General features: G+C 50.1%; 1 protein-coding gene across 1 annotated transcript in view; it reads left to right on the top strand.

Moving 5' to 3' along the window:
- Positions 1 to 19,261, top strand: part of LOC118277991 (dystrophin, isoforms A/C/F/G/H) — a 438,713-nt gene that overhangs the window by 20,360 nt on the left and 399,092 nt on the right. Inside the window, 9 exon segments of the mRNA XM_050700084.1 lie at positions 2,328 to 2,828; positions 3,312 to 4,442; positions 5,819 to 6,526; positions 6,657 to 7,240; positions 7,477 to 7,785; positions 8,126 to 8,342; positions 12,226 to 12,330; positions 12,398 to 12,547; positions 12,615 to 12,867. Of these exon segments, the coding sequence (XP_050556041.1) occupies positions 2,328 to 2,828; positions 3,312 to 4,442; positions 5,819 to 6,526; positions 6,657 to 7,240; positions 7,477 to 7,785; positions 8,126 to 8,342; positions 12,226 to 12,330; positions 12,398 to 12,547; positions 12,615 to 12,867 (3,958 nt within the window).

The raw sequence follows: 19,261 nt of genomic DNA, 5'->3' as shown, positions 1-19,261 counted from the left end.
ATAATAGCAACGACGATTCCTCCCACCAGCAAACAACTTATAGTATAGTTGCCGATGTCGTGGATACTCAACTCGCTGGGCAGATTTTCTCGTGTCTTTTGTGCGGTTATCTGATTGTCCAGTAGTTTGTGCTCCTGTAGTGATGAAGTAATGAATTCATATTATTGATAAGATTGTTCCATTGTTTACATTGACGTTCCGGGACGTCCAAAGCCAGGTGTGGCGGTACATAGGCTAACAAACATCAGAGCTGACCTCTTACTTGTGTCGACTTGATACTTTTTCTGTTTGGATTTACTTCAAATTTGGCATGAATGCTACTAGCAGGTCGGGTCAACATAGTAGGCTACATATTCTCGCACTGTTTCCTACGGGGGAGCTGTGAGCGCAGCTGATCTTTATTTTTCTTTAATCTTAAATTGTTATGCTGAATATTTGCCTAATATTATTAAGCGAAAGTTTGTGTGTTTGTGTGTATATTTGTAACTCAATCACGTCAAAATGGCTGAAGTGATCGGAATGCGATTTGGAACAGAGGTAGATTATGGTCTGGAATAACACATAGGCTACTTTTATCCCACGAAACCGCGGGCAAAGTCTCTGGCAGAAGCTAGTATTGTTATAAGACATGAATGTGTCTACGAGTATGGCTGCAATGCGAGTGCAAGTGTTCCTTGAGAGTGATTGAGTAACGGCGGCAGTGAGTGGCGGCCGGTCCTGCATGTAACTGCATGTAACAGTATCGCCGCGGCCTGTGCCGGGCCACACGGACGTAGTTCCCGGCACGCGTGGTAAGTCACACAAACACGAACAAACATACATTCGCACGCAAATCAAGCCACACAGTACAGAGTAGTGGGCACAGTGACACACAGTAACACACAGTGTACACGAGTACAACGACATGTGCTGCATGTCTCCATCCGTCGCGCAGTGAAGGGCGCTCGGTCCACTTGTCCCTTGAAACTTAATATCACGGCTAACTATAAAATGTTAACCTTCTCTTTATTTTTTACAACCTGCCCACCAAACTCCCTCCACCTAACATGTATGTATATCTTATCGCTTCTTCATGCACTTACCTGGTTTTCCAACTTCCAAGATCTGTGACAGTCTAGTATCTTGCATTCCATGCAGATAGTTTCATGAACTGAAGTTAAATGCATAACATGTAGACAAGGTGTCTCACATAGTTACGGGATTAAGGCGAAAACCATAGTAATTAATTAATTAATTAACTTATTTATTCAGTACATGGAGGAGTTACAGCTAACAAAAACTTAATAAAAATGAAGTATGATGCGAGCACAGACAGCAGCATACAACTTGTATTTATGTTACTAGATCCAAGCTTCAACATTTTGTTCAGGCTGGCAAGAAAATTAGTTAAGTTTATAAGAATAATATATCTCACGAAGATATAATACAATTAGAACAGAAAATATTTGCACCCGGCGAGAACGGGCCGGTGTTTTGAATATAATTAATGAAATAACCACTTGGCGATTATTTTATCGTAAAATTAGTACATGATTTCTCTCTCTCTCTCTCTCACTCCATCACGTCCACGAATGGCATACGATTAGATTATACGAAACGTACATTCATCCGCTTCTATATCGTTCTGCTCGCTTATTAAATTAATACCAAAATAAAAATATTCATGGATTTGGTACTTAGCTGGAAGGAAGGATTACAATAAGCAGATGAGTATGTAGTGTTGTCTAGATGAGGATGTAGATTAGTTCGGAAGTAGAGTGCGGCGCAGATTGATTACAGTTGGTACATGGCGCCGCGGTCGAGTGAGCATGCAGTAGCGCGGGCTTCACTATTGTACGCGGGGCTCGCGTGCCGCGCGTTGAAAGGATTCTATCATTCTATTTGTGAGCTCCGATGTACGATGCGGCGCCGGCACTGGACTGGCTCTACTTATTAAATAATCGCATTCATGTACTACGCTACTAGATGCAACAATATACCGATCTCTGAAAGTCGATTCAATACTTTTGTGTCGTTACTGTTTGTTTGGAAATACTGCGAGAAAATGACACACTGTGGCTATATGTAAACATGAGTGAGGCAGCGTGAGCGCAGTGCGCGTCGTACATCCCGGGCCGGCCTGTAGCGCCCGCACTGTCCGCACTGTCCATACTGTCCGTACACTCCGGCCTCATGTCGTGGGACTCGGTCTATTTACTTGTTATCCTGAGTCTTGCTTTTTACAAATGGCTCGTAAGTAGTACCACTATCGCTCGTCAGTGAACCTGCCAATATTGTTAAAACGGATGCAGTGTCCATAGCTGACCTTCGTATCGTTTTGTCGACAGAGGTTCTACCGGACCCTCAGCGAGATCAAGTCGGAAGTGGAGTCCATCATCAAGACCGGGCGCAAGATGGTGGAAGACAAGACGGTCCCCGAGCCGCAGGAGTTCTCGAAGAAGATCGACATGTTGAAGGAGCTGTACAACAAGCTCGGCGCGCAGATCACGGAGTCCAAGTCGCGGCTGGAGCAGGCGCTGCTGGCGGCGCGCGACATCCAGAGCGACCTGGGCGCGCTGGGCGCCTGGCTGGACGGGCTGGGCGCCGCCATGGGCCGCCAGACGCTGGAGCTGGAGATGTCGCGCATGCAGGCGCTGCGGGACAAGCTCAACGCCAACTACACACGCTTCGCCGACACCTGCGACCCGCAGTACGCCGACGGCCTGCGCGAGCAGATCGACGCCATCAACGCGCGCTGGGACCACCTCAAGAAGCACGGCCCGGCCGCGCCCGCCGCGCCCCCCGCGCCCCCCGCGCCGCGGCCGCGGCCCCCGCCTGAGAAGCTCGAGGTAAGGCCCGGGTCCCGCTGCACCGGTTCATCATGTTCATATATCCGTCCTCGTACCTGTCGAGTGTACTCGCACAGCGACGTCCGAACTTGTGTTGGTGTCTCCGTTACTCAGATTACATTATGCTTGTCGATTCACTGAATATTACTTGCACGTAGTCGCTTCATTTGCAACGGTAAGTGATTCATAGGCACATTGGTGTTCATTACTGTTATTTGTAAGAATTCGACCGTTTCCAATAACAAACTAATAGTGAGTGGCGAGGTCGTGCGGACTGTATACATGTACATATGGTGGTGTTGGTGTCCACGGGTCCACGCGTGCGCTTGGTGCAGCCGACCGGATCATGCTTGTATCACGCATCTCATCCAGCTGCGGACTTGGGACGCGCCGCTCCGGTTTGACTAACCTGTAAATAACAGTGTGGCTTGTAACACATTAACGTTGTACGGAGACTAAAGCCGGCGCGGTTTGTGCTTGCAGGCCGCCACGCAAGCACACACGGACGGCGCGCCCGTTGTCGAGTACGAGAATGTTACAGACACTATTAAAAGGCGGCTAGAGAGTCCTGTTAATACTCCAGAAACAGAAAAACCAGAACTTAAAAAGTCTAAAATACCGTTAGCTTTGAAAAGCCCTGTACCAATCAGAAAAGAAATCAAAGAAGGCGGTCACAGGAGCAGAGGATCCTCACTCGAGAGAGGGAAGCGAGTGTCTGAGAGTCCCGCGTCTGACTGCAGCGCCATGTCCACCGACTCCATCGAACCCCCGCCCCTGCGACGCCCCATCACCCTCAGCACCTCCGCTATACCTACAACTAACGCCAGCCCTACAACCCCCGTCAGTCCCACAACCCCCGTCAGTCCCACAACCCCCGTCAGTCCCACAACCCCCGTCAGTCCCACAACCCCCGTCAGTCCCACAACCCCCGCCAGCCCCAGTATACCCGCTACCCCCTCTTCCCCCGCATCCTACGGTCCGGCCGGCACCCCGGAGCCGGCGGATCGGCCCTCGACTCCGTCCACCCCCCACACGCCGTCCACTCCCCAGCAGAACAGCAGCACGTTCAACTTGCTGACAGACAGCGACCTGTTCACACAGATCTCCAAAGATAAGATCCGCGCCCGGGCCCCCGCCGCGCCCGACGTGGCGCAGGCGGACCCGTGCCACGTGGTGGCGGTCAAGGAGCACGAGATCGTCAAGTCCACCGTCAGCCCCATCGAGCCCGTCGAGATATACCCGTTCGAAGCGATCGATGCCGTCGTCGAGTTCATACCGCAGACCGTGGAGACCGTGGAGATCATCGACGATACCGAGAACGAGTCTCTCACCGATTCTGACGATCAGGAACAAACTCGGCAGCCCGTCGACTTGGGAACGGAACCTAAGACTTTCGTAGTCGAAGTGAAGACTCTCGAACAAAGGATGAAACCGACGCTCGGTATATTAAAACGCAAAAACAGTTCGGAAGAAGAAAACCCTACGTCGATCCGCGGCGCCATGGCGGGCGTGCCCGACGTGATCCCGGCCGGCGCGCGCGCCGAGGCCGCGACGCGCCCCGCGCTGCCCGAGCCGTCCGCCACCGAGCTGCGCGCGCGCAGCCCGCCCCCGCAGGTAATGTGTGGCGTCCCGGTACCTTACGTAGGCATACACCCCTACACACCACTGTATTACTCGGCCCAGCCCCATTCATTAATGGGTGAACGAGTTATGTAAGAGTTACTTTTTAAACGTTACTTACATTTTTATTCATTAATATTACGGTACGTAAAATATGGATAGTACAAAATCATAAAAAATACAATATCGAATAATGCTAGGGTTTGACCAAATAATTCAGTATTTTACCACAATCGTAGTGAAAATAATTGCATTTGTCCTTATTTTTATTAAATAATTAATTGTTTGATTAGTACGTACCTACACATTATACATTATTTTGCATTTATAATTCTATAGAATACTCTGATATGAAGCAAACTGTGACAAATGAGTACAAATAGAGATGATGCATTATCTCATTGCATTTGTCCTTATTTTTATTAATTAATTAATTGTTTGATTAGTACATACCTACACATTGTACATTATTTTGCATTTATAATTCTATAGAATACTCTGATATGTAGCAAACTGTGACAAATGCGTACAAATAGAGATGATGAATGGGTCATAAATAAATTATTACAAGTTTTCAATACAATAAAATAAATATTCAAAAATAATCACACTCTCATTCATAAATTTGATGAACGTACATTAATGATTGTTATATTTTATATCCTCAGTCAGATTTTTTTTTATTACCAGCCAATTTTTTTCTGACAGTTAGGTTAGGATCATTTAATCTTTCCATTTTTAAATAAAAAAATAACCGAATTCCCTGAAGAAAATCAGTTAAAAATAACACTAACGGAGGTCGGTGTCAAATAATAATGAGAAACACCGACTATCAAAATCAAAGTTATTTTGACTATTTTAGTGTTAGGGAGGGGTTCGGTTACTTTTTTATTTAAAAATGGAATGTTTGAATAATATCTAACTCTCAGAAAAAATTGGTTGGTGATAAAAAATCAAACTGTATAATAATTTTGTAATCAAGTTACTAGTCGTTGTATTGCGTGGCATAACTTATATTTGGTTAGTAAAATAATTTCAACAAATATATATATTTTTTTCATAAATATGTACATTAATTTTTTTTTATGTTCATTATCAGTAAAGTTTGACATATCGGCAACACCTGTTCATTGCATGTTTATGTGTCCATCTCTGTCTAATCTTAGCGTTGTATTGTTCTTGCAATTTGAGTAAGTGAGACGGACATGTTTCTTCAAAATGTCTAGTTGTTTCAAAGCTACGTCTTTGTATGTCAAAAGTGGCTTCATGTTTGTTGACTCGCAGTAATGGAGATTGCTTCTCTATTGGTTTAACTCAATGGTAGTAATGTGATGGTGGATCGCTTGATCCCTGTGTGTCTGTCTGTGCAGTTACGCTCGACGTCGTGTAGCGAGTTCGACGACAAGGCCCCGTTGTCGACGTCGACACCTATCAAGCAAGAGGAGCGCAGCAAGCAGTCGGTGCAAGTGGTGGCCATGTCGCCCAAGCTGATCGGCGACCACTTGCCCAAACCGACGGGAGATCAGTCCCCCCAGGCGACAGGTGACCAGCCGCCCACGTTCACTAGCGATCAGTCGCCGAAGTCGAGCGAAGACCGATCGTCCGAAACGATCGGTGACCAGTCACCCGTATTGTCAGAAGATCAGTCGCCCAAATCATCTGGCGATCAGTCCCCTAACTTGCCGGCCGCCGAGTCCGGCAAATTGTCAGACGACAAACCGTCGAAGCCACTAGACGACGAGTCAGCTAAGTCGACAGACGAGCAATCGGCGAAGTCGGGCGACGGCTCGGCGAGTGCGTCGGAGCTGCGCGCGCGCTGGGGCGGCGCGGCGGACGCCGGCGTGCTGCGCTGGGAGGCGGCGGCGCGCGCGCTGCTGCGCTCCATGGACGTCATGCTGCTCACCGTGGGCGGCGTGGCGGCCGAGCGGGACCCCGCCAAGCGCCTCGAGATCCTCAAGCACCAGCTGGGCCAGCTCGCGCCCGACGCCGCCGCGCTCATCTCGCAGGGAGACTCGCTCGTCTACGCCAAGCACCGGGACAGCCCGCTGCTGGCCGACTACATCCAGACGCACTTCCAGGTACGCGCGACACGTATTACACATACCTACTGGGAAAATGCTCGTTACTCGTTCTCGCCCGGTTATTCGATTGTCGACCGCTCGTTATTAAATAAAAACTATATTCGATACTTTCACATCACTCGTACAGGATAAATTGCGTAACAAATGGTCGATGGTGATGTCGGAGATCGAGTTGAAACGTAACCTCGCGCTGCGGGCGGAGGACAACCTGAAGGAGCTGAACAAGATACTGGAGGAGGCGCAGGCGTGGCCCGCCGGCGACGGTGACGGCCAGGACGGCGCCGAGCACGCGGCGCGCGAGGCGGGCGTGGAGCGCGCCGCGCACCTGGCGCGCGAGCTGCGCGCGGCGCACGTGGGGCTGCCCGAGCGCGCCGTGGCCGAGCTGCTGGCGCGCGCCGCGCCCGCGCCCGGGCCCGAGCACGTGACGCGCGCCAACCGCGCGCGCGAGGCCGTGGCGGCGCTGGGCGCCGTGCTGCGCGCGCCGCCGCTGGGCTCGCGCGACTACGACGAGTTCCCGCTGCAGGAGGACGCGCTGGCCCGCGTGCGCGCCGGCCTGGCCGACGTGGCGCCGCAGGTGGCCGAGGCCGAGCGCGAGCTGGCGTGGCACGCGGCGCGCGCCGGCCCGGGCGCGCAGCGCGCCCAGCGCCTGCACGACAAGCTGCGCGCCGAGTGGGCCGCGCTGCAGGACCACTACCGCACGCGACACGACCGGTGACTGCTCTTTTGTTCCGTACATTTTCGGGATGTCGCCAGATTGTATTTTTCATCGTTAATATGTATGACCGAAGATACCTGCTTCGGTTAGATAGGTATCCGGTGGTAAGCAATCGGTATTCGTAGACACCCGCCGCACCAGTCGAGTTAGTCCGAGCCTCTGGTAGACACGAGGCTGCCTTATTTCCCGGTGGGTTGCACCGGAGCCCGCGGTGACGTTGCGTTGCGTGCAGATGGAGCGCGTGCCAGGCGGAGTGGGCGCGCCTGTACTCGCTGCTGGAGGAGGGCGGCGAGTGGCTGGACGCGGCCGAGCGGCGCGTGGAGGCGGCGCGCGCGCTGGCGCCGGGCGAGCGCGGGCGCGCGCTGGCGGCGCTGCGCGCGGAGCACGCGGCGCGCGGCGGCGTGCTGGCGGAGGCGCGCGCGGCGGGCCGCGGCGTGCTGGCGGCGTGCGCGGCGCCGCTGGCGCAGCACGTGCAGGACCAGCTGGAGCTGCTCAGCGAGCGCAGCCACGCGCTGCACGCCGCGCTGCACCACGCCGACACGTAACTACACGCCCCGCCATACTCTCACTTCCCCCGACTATACACACTACTGTTACCTACTGCTATATTGTTGACGCTAAATGCTATTTTTCATTTGGAAGATGCGAGGAGCGAGGTGCATTGTGGAAGAGAAAAATATTCGTAATCTACAATCTTAAACGATTCATCTTAAAAATATGTGCCGGTACAAAAGCATCGAATATATTACAAAGTGTCAAAAGTCGTCTCACATGTCAGCAATAAGTTATAAATAAACAAATATTTGACATAGAAAGTAAAATATTTCGGAAGTTATTTACCATTCTTCGTATAAGCGTAACACCTACTTGTGTATATTTAGGATACAAATAGAAGAGAACGACATGCAGACGAGCAGCGACCTACAGACGCAAGATGGCACAAAGGACAGTCCCGCGGCCGGGGAGGCGCCCGCTGCAGACAGCGCATGGGCCGAGTCTGCGCGCGCCGCGCTGCACGACGTGCAGGAGCTGCTGGGGGGCACGCGGGCCAACCCCGCCGACCGGACCTGTCTCGCCGTGCGACACAGCCTCGTCAAGGTACCTACTGTCCACGTCACTACACGATACTCCACGCCGCCAACCCCGCCGACCGGACCTGTCTCGCCGTGCGACACAGCCTCGTCAAGGTACCTACTGTCCACGTCACTACACGATACTCCACGCCGCCAACCCCGCCGACCGGACCTGTCTCGCCGTGCGACACAGCCTCGTCAAGGTACCTACTGTCCACGTCACTACACGATACTCCACGCCGCCAACCCCGCCGACCGGACCTGTCTCGCCGTACGACACAGCCTCGTCAAGGTACCTACTGTCCACGTCACTACACGATACTCCACGCCGCCAACCCCGCCGACCGGACCTGTCTCGCCGTGCGACACAGCCTCGTCAAGGTACCTACTGTCCACGTCACTACACGATACTCCACGCCGCCAACCCCGCCGACCGGACCTGTCTCGCCGTGCGACACAGCCTCGTCAAGGTACCTACTGTCCACGTCACTACACGATACTCCACGCCGCCAACCCCGCCGACCGGACCTGTCTCGCCGTGCGACACAGCCTCGTCAAGGTACCTACTGTCCACGTCACTACACGATACTCCACGCCGCCAACCCCGCCGACCGGACCTGTCTCGCCGTGCGACACAGCCTCGTCAAGGTACCTACTGTCCACGTCACTACACGATACTCCACGCCGCCAACCCCGCCGACCGGACCTGTCTCGCCGTGCGACACAGCCTCGTCAAGGTACCTACTGTCCACGTCACTACACGATACTCCACGCCGCCAACCCCGCCGACCGGACCTGTCTCGCCGTGCGACACAGCCTCGTCAAGGTACCTACTGTCCACGTCACTACACGATACTCCACGCCGCCAACCCCGCCGACCGGACCTGTCTCGCCGTGCGACACAGCCTCGTCAAGGTACCTACTGTCCACGTCACTACACGATACTCCACGCCGCCAACCCCGCCGACCGGACCTGTCTCGCCGTGCGACACAGCCTCGTCAAGGTACCTACTGTCCACGTCACTACACGATACTCCACGCCGCCACATCGAAAGGCGTGCCAAGAAGCTCATCAATGATGATGCGCTTGTGGAGGCCCGGCTTCAAAGCCTCGAACACAGGCGCAAGGTCGCAAGCAGTGAACTCCTTGCCGGAGTCTGTGTTTCCTGATGGGTATAACCTGGGTGTCCTCAAGGCCCGAGTGAATAGGTTGCTTATGGGCGATCTTAGCTGAAGTGTAAATCTAAATCGTTTCAATGGTATAATTAAAACTATAGGGGAGTTTATCTTATTGTATATCGGATTTGATAGTTTAATCAGTTAGTTGTTATTGAAAAAGCTATAATTCAGGTCGAATTGTTTGTTTTTTTTAGGGTTCCGTTGCCAAATGGCAAAAAACGGAACCCTTATAAATTCGTCATGTCTGTCTGTCTGTCTGTCCGTCCGTATGTCACAGCCATTTATTTCCGAAACTGTTGGGCCTACGTAGTTGAAACTTTGTAGGATGATGTATTTCGGTAACCGCTATTCGAATTTTGAATAAAAATTTATAAATTTAAAAATTAAAGGGGGCCTTCCATACATGGAACTGATTAAAAAAATATTTTTTTCAGCTAACATATACGTGTCTATGGATAGGTCTTTGAAAAAGACATTAAGGTTCCTAAAACCACCTTTCGTTAAAATCAATCGTTTGAAAGTTAGACGCTTCCAAAGTGGAAAAAATAGTGTCCCCCCCCTCTAACTTTTAAAATAAGAGAGTAAGAAAACTGAAAAAAATATATGTTGTAGATTTCAATGGAAACTAATAACGAAAATTAGTTTGAACAAGATATCATTATTAGTTTTTAAGAAATAAAACATTTTCAAAAACCGCAAATATAACTTTGTCGTTCATACAAATACTATGTAAAACCACCACTTGGCCGGTTTTTTTTTAAACCTGTGTTTGTTCCCACTCTTATTTTTCTTCTCTAATAATATATTCCTATTTATTCCGTTGCGGGATCCAAGACAATCATTCATGATCCCTGAGACGCCTTCAATGTTGAGTTGCAGCAGTTTTAGTAGTAGGTAGTTTCCCCTCCATGTGGTATTCTTGTGGTATATCCTGTATAAAAAACAAGAAGCCTAAATCCGCGGCGCCGTCACTGTCCGCTCCGACACAGTACGTACTCCGCGGCACACTGCAGCCCGGCAGCTGGCAGCGCTGGAAGCCAGCCTGTATACCAGTCTGCAGGGGAAACAATACTTCTGTACCTGTGTTTCAGAGTCTAAAATCTCAATAAATGTCATTTCAACAGCATTGCAATATCAATCAGTATGTATAACTGATTGATGCTGCTATGCAATTTTAAAATGAGATAATTGATTAAAGTTTTATGTAGTCCGCTAGGCGACGTTCATTAATATTTTTTCGCGGATAGAGGAGATGTGTCAATGTGTGTGTGGCACGCGCCACGCGCTAAATATACGCGCGCCGTGCACGTAGTACACACGACTCGGTACATGTATATATACCGCGGGGGGGGCGTGACGTCACTCGCACCGACCGCTGCACACGCTGCACACACTGCACACGCTGCACGCTGACAGTGCGTGCAGGATGTACTGCAGAACTTGGAGTGGCGCTGCAGCCGGTACTGACCAGCCTCGGGTACATGGGGCCTGTAGCATGTACACACGGGGCCCGTATCATGTACACACGGGGCCCGTATCATGTACACACGGGGCCTGTGGTATGGTACACAGCGCGAGCGTACAAAGCGCGTCCCTATAAGGAAGTCGAGTGATAGTTGGCAGGGCCGGGCGGGTCGCGGCGGCATCGCGGCTATTTCTGAATCTATGAAAATATTCGTGTCCCATCTTGTTGGCATCCGAGTTGCGTAAAGACGTAAGAGTCGTGTGAATCTCGTTCGAATATAGATCCAGTAACACCTGCAGCAGTGTGTATTTACGTTTGTCTGGGTGCCCTCACCGGTTTATATCGTAATGAAATGAAATACAGTGTGCTCGCGATGCGGGCTTAGTTTCCCTGTGAGCACTTCCGCGGGCGACCGTCGCCATCGCCGATCTATCCGCGACCACATACTGACCGCGCACTGACCGCGTCGTGACCGCACTATACCACATACCTTTATTACCTAAACTATTAACGGTACTAATATAATATAATATTGCAGTTGGTGGTGATACGTAAATAGTATTATTTATGCTTGTCTACATATTCACTGTGTAGCCGTTGTCGTACGCGATGTATGTTCCGAGTGTGTGTTGTGCACTAGATGTGGATGGGAATGTTACTCGTACGATGAAGGAGGTAGTTTACATACAGCTGTGCGGATCGACTGAAGCACATACATCGTGGCTTGGAGCGCGCAGTGTGCGCCTCCAGTTGTCGTGTATATGAGTGTCTGAAGTAAAACTCTCCGTCTACTTTATTTATTAAAACTGGCAACGATGTATATCATCATATCATCGAAACGATGTAACCAAGAATTGTACTGTGAATCTGATTGAAAAAGAGTAACCTATGGAGGTTTTGCTCGTTCTTGTCCATAGGAATCTACACTTTGGAACGAGCAAATAGCTTCACTTAAGGACTGACCGACAGACAGACGTTGTTAAAATATTTGCTTTGACGTTCAAAAGTGCCTTCCTGGTCTATTTGAAATAAATAATTTGGCTTTAACATATACTTAGCGCTTATAGAAGGGAGATGGCAGTCGCTCTTTGTTATATGTATTGAATAGTTGGGACAACATAAGGAAAAGATTAAAGTTTAATCTGAATGCAAAGTTAGTTGCGCTCGCGTTGTACTGCCTCACTCTCGGACGATGGGCGCACAGGAGACCGTGAACCCCTGTACGTACCTTACCCAGTCTCACGTGGGGTCGCTGTGTCGGCAGGCGCGCGAGGAGGAGCTGGCCGGCAAGCTGCGGGACATGGAGGTGCTGCGCCAGGGGGGGGCGCTGCCGCCGGGGGGGAGCCAGCTACAGGCGGAGCTGCAGCAGGTGCGTACTGTACGGTGCAGGCCGCGGCCCGCGGGCAGGCAGCAGTAGTGTAGCCCGCGTGTTGCAGGCGCAGGCGCGGCTGCAGGAGCACGGCCAGTACATCGACGGCAAGCTGCTGGCGCTCAGCAAGTACTGCGCGCGCCTCGACGCCGCGCTGGCCTGGGCCGCCGACCTCGCGCAGCGCCGCGCCGCCGGGGCGCCCGCCGCCGACATCGCCGTGAGTATGCAGCGTGTATACATACATACATACACTGCCAGGGCCGGACTGACGCGCTCCGTTGCAGGCGGCGCTGGCGGAGCGCTCGCACGAGGTGCGCGAGGTGCTGGAGAACTACACCAACCTGGAGCGGCAGTGCGGCGCCGCGCGACAGACCGTGGCGCCCGACGTGCGCGAGCCCGCGCTGCGCCTGCGCGAGCTGTGGCAGACACTACGCGCGCCCCCGACGACCGCGCCCCCGACGACCGCGACCCCGGCGGCCGCGCCCCCGGCGGCCTCGCCCCCGGAGCGGCGCAGCTCTGCGGACAGCGTGCACAGCGGTGAGTGTCGCGCCCCCGCGGTGGATGGGATACACTTGCACTGTGGGACTCGGCCCGTCTTCCTCTCACTAGAGCAAACGCAACGCTACATGCAGCGCTGGCCGCAACAGTCCGTGCAACATGCTACAGTAGCGCGCGCGTTGCTCTCTGTCAATACTCACGACATCAGCTTCGGTGGCGGTGCACGGCTTACTGGTTGGTTGTGGGAAATAAATGATTGGGATACTAACAGCTCGTTTCATTCACTAATGTACTGTATGTAGTCACTAGACTCTTGTATCTGGCTCGTTCCGTATTAAACCATGACACTAACATTTCTACACTTTCTAAACTGTAATTAACTAATTAGTAGCTACCTATAGTCACAGTGCATGCGTCCAATGACAATCTTCCATAACGTGCACTATATTTGAACACATAATGTCAATAAAAATAAAACACATAAGTTTAATACGAAACGACCTATGAGCTCCGTTCATATGACAAAAACCTCAATATCTTTCTTTAGGCTGTGTACTTGGGACGTCAGCACACGTAGCAACAACATGTAACACGTTTCTCCCAGAAGCATCTTTGCAACAAACTACATTCACCGCTGTCGCGATGTCCCGCGTGTATATGAACGGAGTTGTAACGTGTTTCCGTAACATGTATTACAGCGCGGCTCGGCCTGTGTTTGGTAGATAGTTAAGTAGCTAACGTACGACTAACACTGCACGGGTCCCCACTATCATTACGTCTTCACTACATGTCCCTACTAATGCCACGACACGGAGAGTCCACTTAGGAAACTAGAAAACATTACTTTAGAAATTAAGCGTTTTGTTATTTAGTGATGTCTCTGTATGACTGAATAGTGATACCACATGGTTTAGATGAGATTGTAGGAATATGTAAAACTAAACAGTGGTTCACGTGTGTCGCGTGTCCCGTGTACGGCACGCCCCTATGAATGAACGGTATATCTAAAGTATTTTTGTGAAACACAGTAGGTACGTAGATAAAGCCTACGGTAAGTAATTGTCAGTTTGTTCAGTAGCAGCGTCGCTCAGTAAGTAGGTCGGCTGCAAGAGACACGGCCTACTTAACTGAAAGCCGCGCCAACACGAAAAAACTGGAATAACAAACAATACGGCGCGCAGTATTGTGAGCCGGGAGCCGGCCGGCTGCAGGCATCAACGCCGCACTCGCTGCACTCGCGTCTCATTTGTACCGCACTCTACACTCGCCGGGTTCTTAAGGAATCGCATCCCTCACTACTATTGTCACAAAACCGCGACATAACAACAGTAGGCACATAGTTCGCGTTAGCTGGTGACCGGCCGATGACGAAGCAGGCTTCGGCACCAATTTTTTCTTATTATAGCATCGGTTATCGTGTTACTCATAATCTATCTGGTACTAGGTACTGTGTAGGAAGTAGGAACATCTCTAAGATAAGTGCTCCGCATATCCGTAGATTTAGCAATACTTAAATTTAGGTTTAGTAAGTATTTGAGTATCCAAATGCATTGGCTTCGTATCCCCACGGTCGAGATTAGAGCGTCGCGCTCCCGGTACGCAGTGCGACACGACTACACCACACGCTGTACTCGTACCTACAGACTACTCTCATATTGTAGCCCGCGCCTACATTACTCGACATTGTGGATGATACCTGAGCGACTGAAAGGTTTCGGTACATTTTGGCACCTTCGCATTACTAATATTATGTGAAATTGTCATCGTCGTAAGTCTCGTGGGGAACAATGTGGTGGACTTGATAATATTCGATTTGAGTTCAATTATAATGTTTGCTACATTAATTAATAAAGCGATCCGGATGTACGCGTGCGTTGTCTTCACTGTAATTGAAGAGTTTATGTTTGTGCACTAGTAACAGCTTTACACCCGGAATATTTACTCGGGACCGAAGTATTCTATAATATGTTCCTGGCTCGGGACGTGGTCGTGTCTTGCATTGTGCGCGTGTGGACGTAACCCTATTACTTATTAGGTACTAACTTCCCTTTGTTCCTGATCTGTAGTTGTAACTGTTGACAGCTTGTGGGTATTGTGGGTATTGTGGTTCTATTGCGGTGGCGGGTAAGGTAGGTAACATGCCTTCATATTATCTAAAGCCTTTATATAAATATAATTATTTACAGATTATTGTGTACTTTATGTAAGTGTACAAATTGACGATGTACTAAGTTACATATAAATGATTTATACAAGTGTTTCACTTGTACATACATACCTACATACCTATTTATTACATAGTAATTTAGTTGCTTATCCGTATATTTCTATTCCAGGTAAGTCCTCAATATCTCGTTGCTCGTCAGTACTGGTAAGATGCCGTGGACTCCCCCCGTAACTACTTTAAAATATACCAACAGTCAGCTTTATATTCTGGTAAGAAAAAACATAGAAAGATATATTGTATAAACTGACTTTTAGGGATGCATTACAAATGACCGTGTCTACAAGTGAGAAGAATATTTAGTAAAAACGTGTAGTTACAGAACTTGTAATGTCTGTTGACCGGACGCACCAATGCTGACTGCTACACGCATGTCTCCGGATAAACGTAGCGCCTGTTAACAAAGAGTGCGCTGTGACCATGTACTCACAATGACGTCGTGCACGTAGCGCAGCGGACAGAAGGGTGCACTGCGACCTGCGACATGTCGTCATTTAATATTTGTAATACAATACGCTTGGTAAGGATTACTTCAAAGTACTCAGTTAATGCTTTTGGTCAGCAGCTTCACGATCGGGACATATTCAGTTTGACATTTCAGTCGTTTATGAGAGTGCACCTTCTGCGACATGAGCAGTAGTGGCGTCGCCATTGTTCCACAGAACATGCGGCCTACTGCCTACCAGCTGCCGGTGATCCAGCCGAACGTTACGTTAGCACACGCCTAGACATACTGACGGTGCGCGGCGCCGTGTCAGTACTCGAGTACACGGTGCTAGTCTGTTCATCTTGGTTCTACAATCACAATAAAAGTGGTCAACATTTTTAAGGTCGCCATATTACAACTATAGAATTAAAAGAAGTCGGTAAAAAATTGATACCTACTTAGCTAAATTTATAGTTTAACTCAAAAGTAGTTCAAATGCCGAAGTAATACCTTCGTTACTTCAGAACACGTGTAAACACCTTGCTTACCGCCTAACTTGTCTCTACCGCTTAACTAATCTAATTCAGTGAGAGACATCTATGTTCGGCTAGGGGAGATTATTAATTCTTTATATTTTTACCTACCACTATCAAAGTAGCGCCGCGCTGTAAGTGGTCATGTTCCCAAAGTATTCACTGATATTGTCAGTGGGTACCAGTGCGTGATGTAAATATTGCGAGACCACTCGCACCTCAAGCGTTACAAAAGCCACAGACGATATATACAACACGCATTGCAAGCTCGCAGTGTAGCTACGCCGCGCTACGTAGTGCTACGTATTGCTACGTAGTGCTACGTGACGCTACAGTTGCTACGCGCGTATAGTGCTGTTCTCAAACGTCAGTGTAAAAAAGATGTATGTATTACTGCGTGCGATCTTTAGGACAAGTAGCGTTATTTGGGGGTATTCCGTCTACGGTGGAGTGCTTACAACTAGCCCGGTCAGGAGTAGGGGGCGCCTGAGTGTGGGGCGCGAGTGGTCGGTGGCGACAACATCAATGCGAGCCTGTACAGTTACAATGTTTGAGTAATAGCACAAGCTTCGGACGACACTTTCTGTGTTTAAACCGGCTATTAGTTAACTCTAAAATGTTGTATTGGTAGGTACAACCAATACTCCCCTGTGCTGTCGCTGGTACCTACATCTTTAGCTAACAGTACTCACTTGGCGCTGCTACTCGACCCATTCACTACGAGCCGATACAAACTGTCCGGTTGCATCTGCACATCCACCGTCTCTTACTCAGTTGTCCGGATGAGACGGATGTGTGCAACATCCCCCGCTGGTAGCTGCAGCTGCTGCACTCGGTGTACTTGCAGTCAGTGGCAGTGCACGCACCGCGCGCCGCCGAGAATACTTGCAACCGTGAAAAAAACATTGGTTTGCTTCGAGCCGAGCGGGCGTCAATGAAACAAGGCGACATTCACTACGCGCCGGGAAAAGTCACGTGAAACAAACATACGAGGAGTAAACGGTGCGAGCGAGACGGCGCACAGTAGGGGATGATTTCCCTCTCGTTTGGGCGGGCGGCAGTGACAGTGTGACTAGGGCGGGCGCGCGGGTCGCACGCCGGCACGTCAGCGCGTGCTCCCGTCGCGCGCGAGTGCAGTGCGAGGATGTGTCGCCACTGCGGGCCCGAGGACCGCGCTCTGTGACGGCACCCAGCCCCGCATGTAAACAACCTGCCTTCACACAAACACGCCGCACGTGCTGTAAACTTGCATTGTTTCCTACCGACGAGAAAGAAAACAACAACACGGTGCGGTCACCGTGCAGCTGACGTGTTGCTGAACTCCTGTAAATACAGTCGGTACTCAACATGTGCGTGGTGTATACGATTACTGGTGACATACATATTGTCATCATATGAACATTTGTATATTTATTTGATTATTGTGTTGCTGTAGCGCTGCACCAAGTGTTGTGAGTCCAGTGCTGCCGGAGCTCGTGGCTCCTAAGCTTGTGTTGTTAGCTGCGTCACTTCACTAATTGTTCCTTTTCTTGAACTTTTTGGGACCTTTCGTTGAAGTTGACATGGCTCGTTACCTCATTCGTGTCAATGTCACGATTTTACTGATAGGATTATCATGGCGATAATTATTATTTGGTCAGATGTCAGATTTGAAGCTATTAGATATTATTATAAATGAATATCCATTCGTAGAATCGTGACTTCAGTAATCAAGATTGGTCACCAACCTTCAAACCAACATGGGTTAGCGTAGATTAAGATAGTCAGTAGGGATGCACCGCACATTGATATGTAAAAAGAATGCGATGCAAACAATACCGGTAGTAATGTCAGGTCAGGGCGCGCTCCGCTGCCTCTGCTAACGTACAGTCAGTATCTAGTGTGGCTACAGGTCTCATTCGACTGCCAACCATTCGAGTCAAGTGGCACAAATCGGTGCAAACTGCCTTAGTGTATTATTTAATTGAATATTAAGTCGCGACGACCTAGATAACAAGATATCTGCCTATATTATTGGCAGAAACATGGTTTAGAATTCCAAAGTCAGTAGTTCTAAGTTTCGATTGAAAGAAACAAAAGCATGCGTGATCGGATTATGAGATAAGTAGGAGAGAGACCGTGCGCCTGTACGCAGTACATGTGCGAGCGGCGCGCTGTACTCAATAATGAATATAAATCACTGAACATTCGGCAGCCGCGCGAGCCGCCACTCACACGCGACGCGAGGGAGAGAGCTCTGCCACAACAACTGTAGGAAGGGATTAATGACTTGTACAGTTTAGGGCATTGAAGTATAACGTCTATTTCCTTATTAAATTATAATTTACTAGGCTGGAATCCGCATCCGCTAAGACAAACCTTGGTACTTCCTCAGACTAATGTAGTAATCATGTTTCGGTGTGGTAGAGCACCAATTTCTAAGGAAGACAGCACTTAATTAGATAACGCGCGTCCTCCTCACGGTCAGTACGGAGTGTCTGTCGAGTGAGATGAGTGAGGAGCACGAGTGGTCCTCTGTACCGTGGCGCGGCGCGAGTGGCGAGGTCAAGGTCGGCGGCGTGTTGCCTCCGCCGCGACCTCGCGCAAACACTCCGCAACACCACACGGCTGCTTGGAGCGCAGTACAATAGCTATCAGACCACCACAGATGGGGCCCAGTAGGGTTGATGCCGACCCAGAGCTGCGGACTACCTGGCGGGTTACCGGGGCTTCGAATCGAAAATCAGTAGGTAGGATCGGGGTGGTTTTTAATCAGTAAGTGCGCCCCCTCTGGCTTTGCCTAAGAACTAATTAAATGATTTCTCCCAGTAAAATCGCAATGAATTTTGTGGATAGTTGTGGACACCATCACGAGGTCCGAGGAATGTATCGGCGGGCGGCGGGCGGCGGGCGGTGACTGCTCGTTATTAAAGTGAAGCGCATTTATTTGCTGCAGCCGGCTGTACACCAACATTTACCGCCGGCCCCGTAACTCGCGCCGCCGCTCCTGGCGCAGTGCCAGCCTCCTGCACCACGACACAACGCCACTTCACTGCTTTTGTGCAGCTTTTGTACCGTCGCATCAAATGTAGGTTTGATTTTATTTCAGCCATGATTGTCCCACTGCCGGGCGAAGGCTTCTACTCCTCTCTGTTCTTGTATGTTGGTGTAACATAATTCCCTGAATGTATAACTTCCTCCAGCAGTTAGGTTGAGCTCTAGTTAGCGTCGCGTGTCTCTTACGAGCACATAAATTAGCCGCAGCACCGT

The sequence above is a fragment of the Spodoptera frugiperda genome, chromosome 18 (assembly GCF_023101765.2).
Source record: "Spodoptera frugiperda isolate SF20-4 chromosome 18, AGI-APGP_CSIRO_Sfru_2.0, whole genome shotgun sequence".
Classification (NCBI taxonomy): Eukaryota; Metazoa; Arthropoda; class Insecta; order Lepidoptera; family Noctuidae; genus Spodoptera; species Spodoptera frugiperda.
This window is presented reverse-complemented; position numbering and strand designations above follow the sequence as displayed.